This window comes from Uranotaenia lowii, chromosome 3 (assembly GCF_029784155.1).
Source record: "Uranotaenia lowii strain MFRU-FL chromosome 3, ASM2978415v1, whole genome shotgun sequence".
NCBI classification, from domain to species: domain Eukaryota; kingdom Metazoa; phylum Arthropoda; class Insecta; order Diptera; family Culicidae; genus Uranotaenia; species Uranotaenia lowii.
Window position 1 is genome coordinate 175,822,415 of NC_073693.1, and position 19,640 is coordinate 175,842,054.

The 19,640-nt window shown below is 37.4% G+C and overlaps 2 protein-coding genes across 7 annotated transcripts in view; one reads left to right on the plus strand and one right to left on the minus strand.

Moving 5' to 3' along the window:
- LOC129758791 (tyrosine-protein kinase receptor torso) overlaps positions 1 to 19,640 on the minus strand; it is a 144,405-nt gene that overhangs the window by 44,888 nt on the left and 79,877 nt on the right. The gene's annotated exons all lie outside the window — the stretch shown is intronic.
- The window catches only part of LOC129758795 (uncharacterized), a 33,193-nt gene that overhangs the window by 2,356 nt on the left and 11,197 nt on the right, over positions 1 to 19,640 (plus strand). For 2 of the 4 annotated variants that reach the window (XM_055756416.1, XM_055756417.1), the window contains one exon: positions 14,480 to 14,759. In XM_055756416.1, coding sequence (XP_055612391.1) covers positions 14,480 to 14,759 — 280 coding nt within the window. Of the gene's footprint in view, positions 1 to 4,630; positions 4,669 to 14,479; positions 14,760 to 19,640 lie in introns of those variants that run through there. The other 2 variants (XM_055756420.1, XM_055756418.1) reach the window with 2 other exon arrangements.

Sequence of the window (19,640 nt, forward strand, 5' to 3'; positions counted from 1 at the left end):
TTATTTCATGAAAGATATATACCAATCAAAACTCTATTTCAGGTGGCGGCACAAAGCTGCCACCCCAAAACCGGTGTCGATATGTTGAAAAAAAAAAAACATATCGGTATCGAACTTTGAATACGGCGAATGCGCCAACATCACTGTTTCGAGAAAAACGCGTTCAAAGTTTGACATCTCCATAAGCTCCCAGCAAAAATATTATTTTGTTTTCTTTATTTCTCGAGAACCAAATATCCATCATTTAACGTTGTATACTCAAAATGTAGGTCTCTAAACGTACTTTATTACCCTGCTGATAACTCCATTTGTTTACATTTAGCGCTTTCGCCCTATTCAAAATTCACTACCGATATGGTGATAGAAATAAATACAAACATAATTGAATAATGGGAAAAAATACTTGTTATTTATTGCTTATCATATGCACAGCCAGTATTCAATATTGAATTTCGAATTGAAATTTAAATTTGATACCAAATACAGCTAATGTTTTAAAAGAAATAGCTGATTTCCAGCAATTTGAAAACCAGCATTTATGTTTGCTAATTTTTCAAGAAATTCATATTGCTGAAAAGTCAAGGGTACAAAAACCATCAAAATTTTGCTGGTTTCCAGCAAAAAAAAAAATTGCTGTGTATGTATGAACTATTAAAAAAGGGGCCTATGTATTCCATAACTTTGTGACTGAGTCACTTAGCCAGTTTTAGTAACTTAATCACTTTAAGTTATAGATTTTGGTATTCATTTGGGGTAATTGAGTCACTTGCTCGATTGCAAATGACAGTGACGGTGACGAGTCACATGTATTTTTCGATGAAACGGCGCGTCGGTATTCCATCACCCTGGCAACAGCTAAACAACATTCAGCAAACCACGTGTAGTAGAGTTTATTTGTTGTGGTAGCCCCTACAAAAAAAAACGAATTCCTTTCCCGCAAACGACCAACTGTTACTTAGCAACCGCGAAGCTTACATCAAATTAAATATATTTCACGATTTTGCATTTTGATTTTCACGATTGCACGTCACTTGTTTGCAGTTGCATTTGTCCCATAATCATATAGATTGTTGGCTTTTTTGCAGCATTTTAGATTTTTATTGAGTTCTTTTAAAGGCGTGGATGCAATATTATTTAATGAAAAAAACGTTGTATAGAAATAAGTTAAGTTATTATTATTATGATCAGAGCAAAGTTAAAATTGTATGATGAAGTGAAACATTTTTGTTCTTGATTTAATGACGGAAATAAGGAAAATTTTAAAATAAAAACTAGCGGAACGATCATTATTAAGGTCCAAAGATCAAAAGTCATCCATGGACAGCTATTTTCTTTGAGACTAGCACATTTTACAACTTTTTTAGAACAAATTTCAAGCAAAGAATTGTAGGTTGAAATTATATTATGTAAACAGAGATCAGCATCTTCAATAGCAACAAAAGTCTGCAAGTAGTTTCGGAATAGTTCGCTAAGTTTTCTGAGATCAATTAAATACTTTTCTAAAAAGATTTTATTTTTCCCAGCCAAAAGTTTGAAAGTAGTTATAATCTGCAAGTGGTCACTGGCATCCGTGTAAATTGTGTCATTTTTCAATCTTCGAAGATCAGCAATCTTACAAATCACATGATCCAAAATATTTTGACTTTTGGGCCTGGTTACAAAAGTATTTGAGCATTCACATTCAAAAGACTCGAGCAAAGTTTTATATTTCACAGTGCTGTTTTTATTCTTCAGGTTCACTGGAACATTTATGTCGCCTACAATAAAACACGAATGTTTGTCAGGTACAGATGACAATAACAATTCTAAATCATCACAAAAATCATTCAACCCAAAAAGTTTGTAATGATTACTCAGGAGAACAACATTTTTGGTGCCTATGTTTCAATAACTGATTTTGAAAGATTATGGCGTCCTGAATTCAAAACATTTCACAGATTTTATCTATCACTTCTAGTTTCGGATATATGGCGTGTGGAAATTTTTATGTTGATCAGTTTTGGGTTAAATCGATTTTTCATGACTGATAAACCAAAAACCTGCCTAAAAACAAAAAACAAGTTTTTTAATCAATTTTCACCCCTTCATTCATTCAAGGACTCATATATTGCCAAGATATTCTTGGATCAGAGATACAACGCTTTAAAAAAATTGATTTCTTCAGTTTATAGAAATTACAAAAAATAAGATTAAAACTTCTTCTGGCATCATTTAAGAAAGTCATTGAATATTGGATATCAAAGATTAAAATTCATTCAACAGCTTTGTTGAAGACTGCAAAATGAGTTGAATTACGGTTTTAAAATGATCAAGGATTCCATTCAGTTCAATTTTTCTTTTAAATTTGGTCAAATTTCCCGTTTTTGCAGGTTTGGAAAAAAATAACAAAACGAAAGCTTCCATAACTATTTTCAAAAAATTAAAAATTTCTCGCAATCTTTGGGAAAGTTGATAATGGAGTCAATAAGTATTTGCATTTTAGAGTAACAAGTACACAAATTGAATAATTATACTTTTACCTTTTTTTAAGTTATCTCGAAAACTAGAGCTGAAAAAAAAAATGGATATTTGGATTCAGCGCCCCCGAATAAGTCAAAATCAGTTATGAGATTCCTTGCACCTCAGAAAAATGTGAATTTTGTTTTCTTGTTTTATGTTATTTTCAGACATTTCATAGGCAAATTATGCCAAACATTGATTAAATTGAGTCATTGTGCTTCAAAATGAGCAATCCACATTGCTAAATTCATGATATTTTCATGATTCATCCTTTGAAAGCCTATCCCAGATTTATCTAAATTAAGTTAAAAAAATTCATGAAATCTGTTAAAAAAAATTAGAATCAACAATGTAAACTGTAACATTAACAAATCTGGTTAATAATCTGTAAAATAATGAATGTATTATGATTTTGACCTTGCTCAAAATCTCAATGCAATGATTCAATACGAAACTTCAAATAAAAAAAAATCACCGTTTATAGAAAAAAAGAAAGCTTCACGAAAAAATTTTAAATGAATTTTGAAAAAACATGGTCAATCTCCATGGACTTTTAAATGAAAGTGATGTAGAAAAACATCAGCTCATCGGTTCGAACAAAAAAGGATTTTTCTAAGAAAAAGGTTCAATTATTTATACAAACCATTTCAGTAGGTTAAATCAACTTATATTTTAAAAAAATTCTGCAAGTACATGAATTCGTTTCATTTACCTTTTCAGTTTTGTTTTTGTCAAAAATTTGTCGTTATAAAAAATAACGTGAAGCTTCGCAAACCATTATTATTTTATTATAAATTTTATTTTCAATGCGGCCCGCCGGAAGAGTTTTAAATTAAAAGTGGCCCGTTGCTTAAAAAGGTTGCTCACCTCTGCTCTACATCATCAATCACATAAATCTAAATTTTATGTAAAAACAAAGACGGCATTGGAAAAGAGGAGAAGTGATCTGACGGATCTAACAGTTTAGGAGTGAAAACGTGAACAATAGAAGCTGGGTAATTTGACAACAAAATAAGCGTTTCCGGATCAGGAAATGTTTTAAGAAAACTCTACAATCACTATTTATTGGTTTTTTATTTATGAATAAAATACTTCCATTTTTCATACATATGTAAATTAACACAAAACAACAGTTAATTTGGTTGACTGACAAGAATCGCAGACTTCCCATTTTGTGAATCCAATTCCAAGGCAGCAATCTGAATCTCAGCTTTCAAATGAGTTGAACATTGATAATTCTCGGATGATTGTATCCTCGAAGCTAAAAACACCACAAACCTAACCTTTTGTCCATTTTTTTCAAATTCTATCTATAGTTACTGTCAGAAAGATTCGATGGAAATCCGTTTAGATAAATCGAAGACGCCCAAAACGTCAAGCTCATCGACAATTTTTTTATCAAGTGACTGAATAAAATAAATAAACATGTCACTCGATTGCTTGTTAGTAATCGATACCATAGTCAATTTACATTGACCGATAAAGTCCACATCAGACAGTTTTTGGGAATTTGTTTTGGAATATCGAATATTGTGTAAGAAAGAAGAGGTTGATGGAATAAACTCTTCTATTATAGAACATTCTGGGGAGGATCCTATTGATACTTTTAAGCGTTTTGTTTTTTTTTTTTAATTTTTCAAGTAATAATGTTGAAGCCAAATCATGTCTGCACATATTTAATCCATGATTGATTAATTTGAATTCAACAATGGGATTCCTTCGCGAAACAAAATGAGGCACTCTAATAAATAATCGCTTTAGCCTTTTCAAATGTTTATACGATGATACATCTGGTTACATCTCTCAGCGGAGAACTGTTAACAGCACTGAGAGCGGCAGTGAATAAAATAAACACGAAACCTAACGATAAGACACAGGTAGGTATCTAACGAAATCTTTATCTTAGTAAAGAACAGAAAAAAAAGACAGAAACAAAAACTCTCGATTGATAAACGAAAGATTATTAGGCGTCGATAAGAATTTGATATCGCCAAATTCGTGCATTCCTTGACACTGGAACAAACCACCCCAGTCTCGGATTGTACGTAGGGCTACAAGTGATGAATCAAATAAGCTTTCGTTTAGTTTTTTGTGCTAAAATTCTATTTCTCTGTACGGATCGTTTAACTAGGAGCAAAACTTGCACATGATTTGGGTAAAGGTTAACAGGTAAATTTGGGTGATTTTCTCTAGATAAAAAAAATGACGGTTTTACCTTTTTGATTGAAATAAAAATTTAATCCGTGAGTAGGTAGGGGAAAGTCTGCTAAGATGGACACAGCGGGTGAAACGGACATTCCCAATATTAAAAAAATACAATTCGGCTCAAATCTAATGACGGGAATATGTATTTATATTAACACTGTTGAGACCCTTTGTTGATATATTGCAAGCAAGCTTTCAAAAAATAAACAAAACTAAAAAAAACTTTGAGAACGCATCATTGGATGTAATTTTCTCTGCTCAAAAAACAGTCCATAACTAGAAACATTTCCGGAAACTTCAAACGTTTTCAACAGTTTTTGTTGGGCTTCTCATTGACTATCTAGAGAAAAGGCAGCAATTTTCGGTTGACGGGCTTTAGCAACAAATGTTCTGAAGAAAAAGTCGTTAGGTTGGGTAAGGAGACACCCAAATTTCTCCAGGTATTTGATAATTTGTTACTTTGATTTATCGGCCTAGCGGTGAAAAGTGATGTCCTTTTTAGTAGGGACATCTAAAGATTATGAAATTTTTATATAGATGGATAGAAGGTTAGAAGAAATGAAAGATGGTGAAAATGAGCGGGTAGAATTTGTCTAGAAGCATTACCATCACATACCAAATTTTTGTTCCTCACGAGCCTACTACTATGAAGTGGTAGATACAGATAGAGTTGCATCTACCACCACACATTAGTAGGCTTAGCGTGGTCCGCCCCACAAGCGAGAACTTGTAGTGCGGACGAACAAAAAGATGGTATGTGATCGCTCAGATAAGCTCCCTTTAACTCAGAAACGCATCTATCGATGTTTAAGTCTTCTCAGTTTGTTATCTTCGCATTCGTTACATGCGGGGTTTGCATGCGAAACGGTACGGTCGATAGTCTGATAGTGACCAACCACCGATGCTATGATGTCGTGTTTTTATTTCTTTTTGGCCAAAGTTATTTAATTTTATGAAGAGATTAACCACCGTAATTTTTATTTGTCACTTTGATTTATCGGCCTAGCGGTGAAAAGTGATGTCCTTTTTAGTAGGGACATCTAAAGATTATGAAATTTTTATATAGATGGATAGAAGGTTAGAAGAAATGAAAGATCGATAGATGCGTTTCTGAGTTAAAGGGAGCTTATCTGAGCGATCACATACCATCTTTTTGTTCGTCCGCACTACAAGTTCTCGCTTGTGGGGCGGACCACGCTAAGCCTACTAATGTGTGGTGGTAGATGCAACTCTATCTGTATCTACCACTTCATAGTAGTAGGCTCGTGAGGAACAAAAATTTGGTATGTGATGGTAATGCTTCTAGACAAATTCTACCCGCTCATTTTCACCATCTTTCATTTCTTCTAACCTTCTATCCATCTATATAAAAATTTCATAATCTTTAGATGTCCCTACTAAAAAGGACATCACTTTTCACCGCTAGGCCGATAAATCAAAGTAACAAATAAAAATTACGGTGGTTAATCTCTTCATAAAAGTATTTGATAATTTTCACCGATTTGATATTCCATATGCATTTAAAAGACCTTGACGAGAGCAATTGTTGGTCAAAAAGCACTCAGCATCTCAAACAGGCTATAAAAGCTGTTAATAGTGGATCCCCCGTGAAGAAACCTCCTACAATTTACTGGATTCCAAAAAATAACAATGTTTCGCTACTCAACTCGGACCTATTAGCTCGATTTTAGTTGAAAAACATTATCATAAAAGGTGTCTTTTGTTTGGATATTTTTTAAATAAAAAAAAACGCATTCGAAAAATTTGCCACATTATAGAGAAGACTATCACAAATGGCAAATTACCAAGAGCTCGCTTATAAAAGTGTATTCTCTATAATCATTTCCATTGAAAACAGAATGTAAATTTGAGTTGTGTGAAGAAAGTTTCAATCCAATTAACCAACAATGTATGTTTTTCTCCTCACGATTTATTTGTTCTATGGTCACCTATGAGTGTGGTTTAAGGGGAAAAAAATATAAAAAATATCTTTCTTGATAATCATTGAATGTGTGCAGTTTTTTCCCGAGGGATTACAATCGAGAGAGAATTCTTTGCATTTGGAATGGTAATGATCAAAATTCCACAACTGCTTCACAAATTGCAACAATTTGTACATTTTCACTCTCTTTGAGAACTGGTTTTTCTCATTTTAACTCAAACCTTCTCATTTTCCCTAACAAATTGCCACAAATTACCACAAATTCAATCATTGGCTGCACAATTTGTGTCATCATTGGCGTATTTTCTCCCTTTATCTCATTCCTTTGTTTTTCCCTGGATAGTGCGTGGGATAGGGGAGAGTCTCCTCTATAATACGGAAAAAATTCAGAGGGGTCGGTTTTTTTTTCCTAGAAATCCTTTTAAAAAAGACACCGTACGAATGCTTAATTCACGAAAATGAGTGCTTGAATAGCATTTTTTCTGCAATATCTATCTTTTCTACGCAATGTCCGTTTTGACTGTACTTTTCAATCAATCGTCACAATTATTTTTATTTTTTTATTTTATTTTCACACACCGTCTTGGATTCAAATATCATACAGACTGATCTTAATATCGAAGGTTCTTAATCCTATGTTTTAACATAGTTTTGAACACAGTAAAATCAAACAAATTTTTCACAACATTAAAACACTGAAAACAGCTGGTCAGAGGATTATTGTTGTCTTCCTCGCAGATGTCTGTATGGTGCAAGAAAGCACACTTCATTAAGTAGAGCTGCACAATCCACGTTGCCGGAAACCAGATCAAACACAAAAAGCCGTTTTAGTTTTACACGTCTGGAAGAGAGGGTTTCTAAATTGATCAACACGCACCGACTCTCATAATCCGGAAGATTGATGGGATCGTTCCACGGAAGTGACCTGAGAGCGTAACGAATGAATGATCGCTGCACTCTTTCGATTCGAAGACTCCAAGGAGCCCACACACAAGCGGCGTACTCCAATACACTTCTCACCAAGGAACAGTACACAGCTTTAAGAGTGTATGCAGAGTATATACATCCAGACATTGGACTGACGGCGACTAAAAGTTATGGACTTGCATTTTTTATGTTCAATTGCATCCCATTTTCCAAGCACCACAGGAGAAGCTCGTCGATGTCAGATTGAAGAGCGTGGCAATCTAGAACCGATGAGATTATTTTGTAGATCTTAAGATCATCAGCATATAGCAGCATACAGGATTTCAGACGGAAAGCCAGATCGTTCACAAAAAGACAAATATCAAAGGGCCTAGAATACTGCCTTGCGGGACACCTGAGGTCAAATAAAAAATACGCGAACGTGATGTATTGATCTTGACAAACGCTCTTCGATCGGTCAAATACGATTGAAGCCATTCGGTCATCCAAGGGGGAAGACCCATGTGAACCAGCTTTTCAATGGCCAGTCTATGAGGAACTTTGTCGAAAGCCTTACTGAAGTCAAAGTAGACTGCATCCACTTGTCGACGCTTCTCGATTTCGGTTGATAGGAAGTTGGTGTAATACATCAGGTTTGACACTGTGTATCGCTTCTGAACGAATGCGTGTTGATAGTCAGAGATCAAGTGACGAGTGGCGTTATAGAGCACCGAGTGAACCATGCTCTCAAAGACTTTGGCTATGCAACACAGGATTGAAACTCCTCGGTAATTTTCCACGGAATTACGACAACCGGATTTATGTATCGGAGTTATCGAGGCGGTCTTCCCCATACCGCAGGAAACTTCCGTTCGTGAAGAGAACGATTGAAAAGCAGACAGATAGGCAGCTTCAATGATTCTGCGCATTCCATCAAGAATACTGGTGGTAGTAGATCAGTTCCAGGACCTTTTTTAACGTTCAGCTTTTCCAGCTCAGATAGGACATCTCGTTGCGTAAAGTTAAAGGATGGTAGCGTAATGTCATGCGTAGGAATAGCCTGTCTACTCGCATCAGAAAGCTCAGGTGAATTGGGATTGTTCACGCTGCTGAAGAAGCCGGCAAACAGATTGGCCGATTCCTCAATTGAATCTGCGGACAATTCGTGGTACTTCATTTGCTCAGGTATACAGTTGCTTAACTTGCGGTTCTTCACAAACGTCCAGAAACTAGATGGGTTGTCCTTCAGGTTTAATTCCATTCGGTCGATGTAGCTACGAAATGATGCAGATTGGCAATCGTTGTATCGAGTTTCGAGTTGTTTTAGACTTTCTTTATCCTGTTGGGACTTGGAACGTAGAAAACGCTTTCGAGCCTTGCGTACAATATTTCGAAGATGACGAAGTACAGAAGACCACCACGGGAGTTTGGTTGTTGAGACGTCTCCGCTTACGTGGGATGATCCTATTCATGACATTAAAAAGCTTTCCGTAAAACAGCACCGTTGCGTCATCCGTTGATTTGTCACCGAGTAACTCAAGCCAGTTGATCGAAGACAGACTTTGATTCAACACAGTATAGTCACACCTTGCAAAGTTGAGCTCTAATTCACCGTAGTTTGTTGAAGAGTGTGCGTCACAGTTATTATTAATGGTAACGCAGAGCACGAAAGGCTTGTGGTGTGCATCTGGTCTCAAAAGACCAGATCAAGACGAGATCAAGAATACGGTCATTTGCGTTCCATAGAGAATTAACTTGACTAAGTCCAGTAACCAACATAGTTTCGGTGAATATTGACTCTGCTTCAGTCGATGCAATGGTGGGTATATAACAGTTTAGTTCCTCGTCATAAACCCAAACAAGTCCCGGTAGATTATAGTCCCCCAGAACAACGATTGTGTCGTTTTCAGAAGAAACAATTACAAATCTCCTGAACAGCCGAAGCGTGCAAAGAGTAAACTTCAGCAGGAGAAGAAGGCCGTATTTAGATAGCACAAAGATAAATCGTGGACTCCGGGAGTTTCAAAGTGACAGCCACTTGTTACAAGGGGCTGGAATCACTTAGCGTGACCGATGATCAATGCAAAGACGACTTTACAGCAATTAGCACACCACCACCCCGAAGAAAGGAACTAGTTTGAACGTTACGGTCACATCGAAATACTGGGACGTAGCCAAGTTTCCGTTAAAACGATAATGTCGTAATCGCAAGCAGCCGCGCTGATAGAAGTCGCTCGTTTTCGTTCTCATACCTCGGACGTTCTGGTAGTATATTGTCAATTGACGCCGGGAAAGGGTGGAAGTCAGATGCACGGTGCGTTCTGTGTGTTCTAGAGGAGCAGTTGATGTGGTAGTACACCCGTCAGGCTGCGTCGAGGTTCTGGTATAGGTGTCTCTTCCGGCGCTGAATTCTCGGATGCAAACGATGGACTCAAATTGTTCCACGCGAGTGCTGCGAGAAGAGAAATCATCAGGGCAGAACGTCGCTCTAAAGCCATCGAACAAACAATTTTTGAAAAAGACATGGAAAGTTGACGTAATTTGGCACATTTTCGCATCTTTATATTTTCAAAATACGAAATACAGAATTTTTGACTAATTTTCAAAGGACGCTGTTTTTTTCGAACTTTTTGTATAGTTGCAATTTCTCATAAAATATCCAGTGCAAAGTCTTAAAAAATCTGAGAATTGACAAAAGGTTCGGAAAACAGCTCTTCTCAGCAATTCTCTTTTCAAAACTTATCTGGTATGGCTTAAACCATTTTGACGAATCATTGATTGAAAAATGCGGTTTTAACAAAACTTTATTACATTTTTTGTGGTCATGATATCAAAAAAATCCAAAAAAAATATATCCTTATGTGCAACATATAGCTTCTAACTTCAGCTTTCTAGGAAACTAAAACCAATTTTTTTGAGCATTCCGTAGTTGATCTACCGTCTTTTTCTAAAGCAAATTATTTCAAATTTTTTCTTAGACTTTGAATAACGGGAAACTAAAGTTTTTTAGCTGAATATTGTCTGAAAAACAAATTTGATTAACATTACGAGGTTTCCAAAACTATAAATTTTGTAAAAATCGGTTGGGAAACAAGAGAGATATGTATATTGGTTTTAGTCAGAAGTGTCAAATTCACTCTCCGGGGACTGTAACGGGTAAAAATTTCAGGAACGGATGAGGGTTAAAATTTTTAATATAACTTATAAAGTGTTCTACTTAGATTATTTTTTAATTTCATTTTTGGATTCAGTGGCCGAATAAACACGTAAAATTATCTTAAGCTGACAAAATTTAAAATGTTGTAAAATAGTGAAAATTCAGCGAAATTGGGAGAGATCTCATGGATTGAACCTAAAAAACATTTCAAATTACCTAGTACATAGGTCGGCAACCTGCGGCTCGCGAGCCGCATGCGGCTCTTTGGATGTATAACTGCGGCTCTTTAGTTCAATGTGTGAAAATTTTGAAAATCCTCAACATTTTCTAGAGTAAACGGACGCAACAAATGTTTTCCTTCAGTTCAGATAATATTTTCCAGGATTAAAAAAGAAATCAATAAAACTACTCTAGAACCAACTAACAGCATCTTGTCAGTTTGCAACCAAGATGAGATTTAGAAATCAGTTAACGTTCTTCATAAAAGTCTGATATAGCCTTTGGAATCCCGGAGAAATTTTTCTTCGGTGGTATGGGAATTGTTTTTTGAATTTGTTTTCTTTGATGTTATGATTTAATCGGATAAAAACCGAGCACTTTTTAATCGTTCAATAAAGTCTTCACTGTTGAGATTATGAAATTGAGTTTGTTTTTCTAGAATTGAATATTTCAAAAATAAATTTGCTTTACCACCGTTCTGATCAAATATGAACATCAGATGATGATTTAATAATGCTTTGAATACTGATAATAATTGTTATGTGCATTAAAATTTCTATAATAAAATTTTTCGTTTTTAAATTTTACAAATATTGAATTCCCTCTCTCAATGATCCTTTTCAAGTCCGTGAAATCATTTCACAAATTTAGAAAAATTCAAGTTCTCCCTTCTTATTTTGAATATAAGTTCAAGTGAACAAAATTTTCAAGTTTGTAAAAAAAATAATTCGTGTATTTATTTGAAAGAGCAACTTTATTTGGTAAAGAAGCATTTTCTTCCATAAACTTTAAAATATCTTCTTACAACTTTTACATCCTTTTTTGATTCTAAACTTTATTCCTTTATCATGTTTCTGCAATTATTTTTAAAACGTCATGACTGTTTTAAAAGTTGATTTTGATTTCTGAGTCTTTATAAAAATTTTGGTTTTGGTTTGTTCTATGAAGTGATGATCAAAATAACGTCAAAAACTAAAACTAAGATTTAATATTGTACACGAAGATCCGAGATAGCTATCAAAACTTTCATTGGACCCCAGCATATTTCTACATCATCGGATGAATCTATTCGTGATGATTCAAAAAATTCAAGATACACTGAAAAACAGCAAATCTGTCAAGAATTTAAAGTAGGTATTTTAAAAAAAATTGTTTTGACTGTTTGAAATATTTGAATTTGTTTTGTTTTGTAATATTGAAATATTAAAATAAATTTATCACACAACGAATCTTATATCATTATAATCGGTTAACATTTTCGGCCCTTTTTTTGTTTTCACCAGAAATCAAAATGAGAATTAGAAAGCTGAATTGGAATACTTGTAATAAAAAAAATTAAAAGAAATTTTAGAACCGTATTATCTGACTACATCTCGCGACCGATCGTTAAATTTTGACTTATTTTTTGATCCGTTAAATGAGCATTCATGAATTAAAATTTGTTGGTTTATTTATTCTAAGGCCCGGAAATATTTATCTACTTGAAATGATAGTTTTATGCGCATAACAAACAAATGAACCTCAATGGCTTTTAACGAATGTTAAAAAAAAAAATTAGGCGTATTAGTAGAATAAAAAAAAAATTAACAAACCCTTGTTTAGTTTTTTTGAAATTAATTTACCTCTTGTAGTATGCATTTTTATGATATAAAATTATCTTTTTAATCTTTTTAATAATTCAACAGAACACATCGAAAGTATATTTTTCATATGGGAATAGGTGTTTGGAAAAAAATGCACCAAATTTTGAATGATAAAATTTATCAGGTTACAATGGAAAATCTCCATTTAACATTATAAGCTGTACTCGTTTTGAAAATGTACTGATTCAGAAGAAAGAAAATCGCTTCCGTTTGCCAATAAAACGACGAAAATCTGTGGTGATGTGAAAAGGATAATGAATGAAACTGAGTTCTTATAAGGATGCAATATATCTTAGCGATCAGCATTATTTGTAGTAAGGATAAAATGAAATGCGGCTCTTTCAAACTTGGAAATTTCCTTAATTTGCAATTTTTGGCTCTTCTGACTCAAAAGGTTGCCGACCGCTGACCTAGTAGAAAATAGGCCCTTTAATGAAAAGATCAAGTATACTTTTAAAGTGAGACGTCTAATAGATTTAGCTTTTTTCAGTTAACGGAACTATCTGATAATAAATCTGATGATAAATTTTCGTTAGCTGGCCCAAAATGTAGTTGCAAATTTAATTCACTAATCAGCGAATAAGTGTTTTTTTGCCAGCCACTGATAATCAGAATAGTATTTTAGAACTCAAATTAAGCACTTTTGATTTACATCGAAAACATACATCTATAATTCAACATAATTCAAACTCAGATTAAAAAATGACGATTCATAATCAGAACTCCGAATCTTTACCAAGTGCGTGGCGCCTTAAATTGAATCATATGTTTTAAACAGTTGAAATGAATAATGTGATTAGAGAAGCAAACGCTAGAGAGCTGATGATTTCTCTACTTCATTCCGTAAACAGTCCTAGTTTGTTTAGATTTGGATTGGGTAGTTTTAATATTTTTGTTTATACTACTTTCAATCAAGATAAGGTTTTGCGATGACATTAAATAACGTTTCAGGTTGCAGCTGATTAGGGATTTGTGAAGTGGGTTAACACAAATAAGTTCATCGAAGTTACATATACAAAAATAGTTCAACAATCTTTCTCGGTATAAATTTAATTGTGTTTTACTGTTTTGAAAGAACATGTCAAGTCGTGATTCGATGGAGAAAAAAATAATCAGAATCAACACGCGAGCAGTGACTTTCATGGGAAAACTACTGGCACAATCACTTGTATACTTTTTTTTATAAGTTTGTTTGAGCTTTCGTTGTATCGAATAATTCAAAGTTTGTGATCATTTTAACTTTTAGTTTAAGGTGTTTGAACGGTATAAATTTGTTCCTATGTGTGTTTTTTTTTAACTTTCGTAGGCGGTTTGTGTTATTTGAATCCGATACCAATCAGAAAACACATAATTGCCATCAAGCCTAATGAAAAGTTATTCTCACATTGTTACCATTATTGCCAACCAACCAGCTATCACATCACACCTCAGCTCAAACTAGATACTAATGAATGAGTAGGTTGATACGTTCGTACTAGATATAAGGCACCAAATGATTGGTTGGCGGACTGGGCAGAAACGACTTGGCGACTCAAAAGATTGCTACCGTCAGCATCAACATGTGGACAACAGTTTGAATTGAAACAACAGCGAGGCCAGTTACTATATTTCATTCTCTTCTAGACTGAGAGAACCAACTAACAGAACAGAACTAACTCGGAGAACTATTTACTACACTTTGCTGTGCTTTGAACTTTCTCATGTGTCTGTCTTTCTGTCGTTTCTATACCCTAATCGCTTATCTTGTTTCGAAAGCATGGCGTCTACTTTATGCTTAGTTAGACCGTACAGTACCTTACCTAGGTATAGATTGATTTGAATAGTTGCTCCCCGAAGAGCTAATTAGTCGCTAAATGATCGAGCTTTCTTGTGTGTTGTGCGTTTCGTTGTTTGAAAATTCCTATATAGGAACTTCTATTTTAGAGATCTACACGACAATCTGGACGTGGGCATGGCAACGGCTTCCGGGGCCATGAGTTTGGCCGCGATGGCAGCTAACAAAACAGTGGTGGTTCCGGCTTCGCCAGATGGTTCTCCGGTCAAAAATCCTTCGGGTGTCGCGGCAGAACAACAACAACAACAACAACCCATTGCGGATGGTGAGGGTGGGGCAGCTTCGTGCAGCAACGAAAATGTGGAGGTGTTCGAATTTGTAGTACTCAACGACTTAAATGGTGATAATTGTAAGGTAAGTTATGGTATTTGCTTTTTTTCTGTAATTATAATTATTATTAGCCGTGCAGAGTGTTTCAGCATAAATTGGAAAAATTTTCACACCGAATGTGTACGTATCATTGAAGTAGTCCCGATCAGGAGAGACAAACAAAATAATATCAAGATGATATTTGATAATCATTTTTTTCTATAAAAATGAGTTATAATTCAGTACTCGTAGAATGTTAAAATATCTCGGTCACAGCTTAATTATATATCTTTTTGATATTCATTTATTTTATCAAACACAAAATCGACCCGTTGCTTCAGACACACTTATAAAATTAAAAAAAAAATCGGCAATTTACAGTTCATTATACTTAAACTTTGTTTAACATGACAACGTTTCGTACATATCTTGCCACCGATTGTACCAATGTTGTGATTTCAATCGAATATCGCTAAATATTTTCAATCGTAATAAAAACACTTCCGTTCACGCTAACAAATTTCTTAAATCTCATTTTTTTCTTTCAAAGCTTACTTTGACTGTAATATTAATTTTTTTTTGTTATTTGTTGCTATCTCTTTTACTCTTTGGCCAACGGTACAAACGACTTCCGTTCGACATGTACCGGCTATTAATTTCTTCTCTATCCTGCAACGTAATTGAAACTTTTTCTCGAATTGCTGATTTCGAGCATATTACATAATTTTTTTTTGTTTAATATTGTTTCCGTTTGCTCCCTACAATACCTTCTCAAAAAATTTTGATTTTGGATGCAAAAATTAAACGTTATAGTAGCTTTGTTAGAGTTTTTCGTTTGGTTTTGCGAACAAAGTGAAGAAATCCGGGCAACCGGGCCAGACCGGATTTTCCCCAAATTTTGTATCAAATATCCGGGTGAGTCCAAGTAAATGGCATTGTTTTTTAACGTGTGACTCACACGGGTGGATCTGCTAGTGGACTGATAGTTTCCGGACTGGCAAGCGATGTGCGAACAGCGCACAGAGATACACGTGTCTGAAGAGAGCCTTCTCTTCAGTAGACACGGCAGACTGGATCGGTAGTATTGGTCTGGACGCGGGAAGACTAAACTCTTGGTTTGGTTCTGACAAGAACCGGGATTGCGTCACCAATCACTACCGGAGATCCAAGCAGTGGAACAGAGCAGAGAATCAAACTCCAAGACGAGAAAGGCAGGAACACCAATAAAATTTCCTTCTTTTTCTCTTGTAACATTTATTTCTCTTCACTTCTCTATTTAACAACTTATCTTCACTGCTTACTAAACGGAACTGACTCAAGGCGCATTGAGAATGCGCCCTTAAATAGGCAGTCACGCAAGCACAGGACCACGTGCTTGCGCCAGATGGAAACGCCTAGAACCTGCTAGGCGCGTCGCGCATATTCTTGCTTTCCGCGAGAGCAGCCTCCTCGCTCTCTCGATGCGGTACTCTCGCGTCTGTGTGGCACTCTTCTCCTCTCGTGAGTGCTCCGGGCGTCGTTGCTGGACATCGGCGTCGCGTGTTGGGAATCGTTCGCTGCTGCTGGGAGTTTTCGTAGCGAACATACTCCCCCCGATGGAATTCCATTTCAACTCATTTGATGGTTCTCCACGCTGCGGCGAAGAATCACTGCTGGGACTGCAGGTAGATGGCAAGCTCTTGCCGTCTTGGAAGGACGATACGCCTCGGGACATGATATCCGCCGGATTGTTCGCTGTGTGCCGAATGATTTCAGCCCCTCGATTTCGAACATACACTTGTAGACGTTCCAAGGGTTTCTTCATCCAAGCCAACACCATTTGGCTATAGGACCATAGCTCGACAACCTCAATTTTCAGCTTCGGCGTTGGGATGACCCTTTTTACCAATTCAACCAACAGTTCAGCAGCACACTGTTCTAATTTTGGAAAAGTGCTTTCTTGAAACAGTGCCACTTTCGATTTAGTGCATAGGAGATGTGCTATTAATCCGTCCCTTCCAATGCTGCGGAGATAAACACAAGCACCATACGCATGTTTCGAGACATTAACGAACCCATGTGTCTCCATTGTTTTGCTCTCGGGAGCAACGACGCATCTTGGAATCTTAAACTTGCCAAGCCGAGTCAACCACGTTTGGAACTCCTTTAATCGATGCAGCAAGTCGCCCTTCACCGGATCATCCCAACCGATGTTGACGGCCCACAGCGACTGCATAATCATCTTCGCTTCTACGATCACCGGTGACACAAGGCCCAATGGTTCAAACAACTTCGCTATTTGGGATGGCACCTTACGATTTGTTGGCTGAAAATCATCCTTCATTTGTTCAGGAGATTTGTGGAACAGAAGTAAGTCTCCTTTCGGGTCCCACAGGAGTCCTAAGGCTTTAAAAACTTCATAGGCACTGGAGTCTTGAATTGGCACCAAAGTCTCTCGGTCGGCGTCTGGAATTCCTTCAAGCACCTCTTCGGAGTTCGAACACCACTTCCGTATAGGGAATCCTCCCTTCAACATCAGTGCCTTCAGGTCACGGCGTAACTTCTTGGTCGAATCCACCGTCTCTGAACCAGACAACACGTCATCTATGTACGAATCGTTCAGGGAAAATGCTGTAGCCTTGGCTGTTGCGTCAAACACAACACGGAGCTTCGTACTGCTGCTGGATGGCTTCAGGATACAGTGATGCGGTAAGTAATATGTTTGTAGACCAGGTGGATCATCCCCCTCCTTCACTTCACGGCAGTGGCCCAGTGATTGATATTCCTCGATGAATGCCGTGTACTGAGCCCTCAGGTCGGGATTCCGCAAAAGTTTTTTCTCCAGCATGAGGTTTCGTTTCGATGGTAGAGATCTGGAGCCTTCTAAATGGCTCACTGATTCACAAAATGGCAGTTGAAATCGTCCATCTTCGCTGCGACGATAAGTTCGTTGGAAGTGTTCTTCGAAGTGTTCTTCCTCAGTTATAACCGTCTCTGGTTCAGTTAACTCCTCCTGGTGGGAAAAGCGCTTGAGGCAGACCTTCAAACTGTCAGCCACAGCAAAATTAGCGCATAGTGCACCACCTCCATCGTCCTCTTCGTAAGAACCAGTAACGACCCATCCAAATTGAGTCTCTAGCAAGATTGGCAGTTTTTCGGCGATGTGCATCTGTCTTCGCAACATAATTGCATGGAAGTGTTCAGCTCCAATCAGCATCTCAACATCGTTGGGCTCGTTAAATCTCGGGTCATCCAGTACCACACCGTCTGGTAAATGCCAAGCATCCACATTGACCTTGGTGGAGGGTATGGTTCCTGTCACTCGTGGTGTGACAAGACAGTCCACAATGGTGTCAAAATCGTTGTAGTTCAAAGACATTCGAACTGCATCTCGATGACGTATCTGAGATCGAGTTCCCCCTACGCCGACCACAGGAATATTCGTCGGGTACTTGGGTAGGTTTAGCTTTCGCACCAAGGATTCCGTCAGTAGATTGTTCTGCGAGCCAGAGTCCAATAACGCTCGCACCTTATGAATTTGACCTCCTCTCGCTTGAAGATTAACCAATGCAGTCATCAGAAAGATCTGCTTGCTAGGCTGACGATGAACGCTGGAACACGACGCGTTGACTGGTCGCTCTGTTACGTCAACCCTCTGTCGCACCTCGACTGACTCTGATGATTCGTTCTTCATCGCTGAAGTTTCATCTCTAACAAAATGAAGAAGAGTGTGATGCATTCTAGAATACTTTTCACAAACACCTTTGCTGGGACAAGTAGTTATTTGATGCCCAGTCTGAAGACAATTGTAGCACAGTTTCATCTCTCTGAGCTTTCTTCGCCGCTTCTGAACATTCATTTCTACGAATATTGGGCATTTGTCGTTTTTATGCTGGCCGTTACAGAAGTCGCATGCATTTTTCGATGTTGCTATTGCTGCATGCGATGATTTCGAGGCTCCTCTCTTGAAGGGTGCAAACTTTGAAGTCTTGGACGTTCCAGCTGTTGTGGTGGTCTCGCAGCGCTCCAATATCACAACTCGCTGTCTCAGGAAATCTATCATTTCATTATATTGTGGTAGCTCCGTTTGATCAAATGAGGCTTCCCACAACTCACGGGTTTGATCATCCAGTGCACGTGTCAGCAATGTCACCACAAACATTTGCGACATACCAGTCAGAGGTTGGTCTAGCTTGACCAGGTTGTCGATGTGTCGAGTACACTCGTCCACCAGATTCCGCAGCTCTTTGGAACTTTTCCTTTGAACCTTCGTCATGTTCAGGAGGCCCAGAATGTGACTTTCCAATATGAGGCGCTTGTTTCCAAATCGTTGCTTCAATATCTCCCACGCTCGCTCGTAGTGGTTGTTCTGTAGCGTCTCAATATCTATAACCCCTGCAGCTTCTCCCTTGAGCGAATTTTCCAGATGGTATAGCTTAACAGCATCTGAATCATTCGTTCGCTCTATAAGGTCCTGGAACATGGCCTTGAAGCGTGGCCATGCTTCATAGCGACCATCAAATGTGGGTAACGGCGCACGGTAAGACTGTGTGTTAACTACAACTTGACCTGGCACTGGGACTGGGGCTCGCTGATTGTCCCTTTGCAGCACATCCATCAGGATCTCGATCTTTATTGAGGCCTCGTTGTAGGCTTCTTCAAACTCAATAAATTCCTCCTCCTGTGCTTCGGCATCTTCGGGTACGGCTTCAATAATGGAATTATGAATCTCGTTGTATTCATCGTACATCGCTTGAAGGTTTCTGGCATGAACCCTCAGAGCTGGCAAGGAAAGTGTTCCTTCATCCGATTCCAGAATATTCAGTAATCGGGTCACCTTTGCCTTGACCCGGCCACGTCGGAGGCTGAGCTTCGAAATTTCTTCGGGCCTTTCCATTTTCTGGTTGGGAGTACGAGGCAGCATCTCCGTAAGCGCAGACTCCTTTC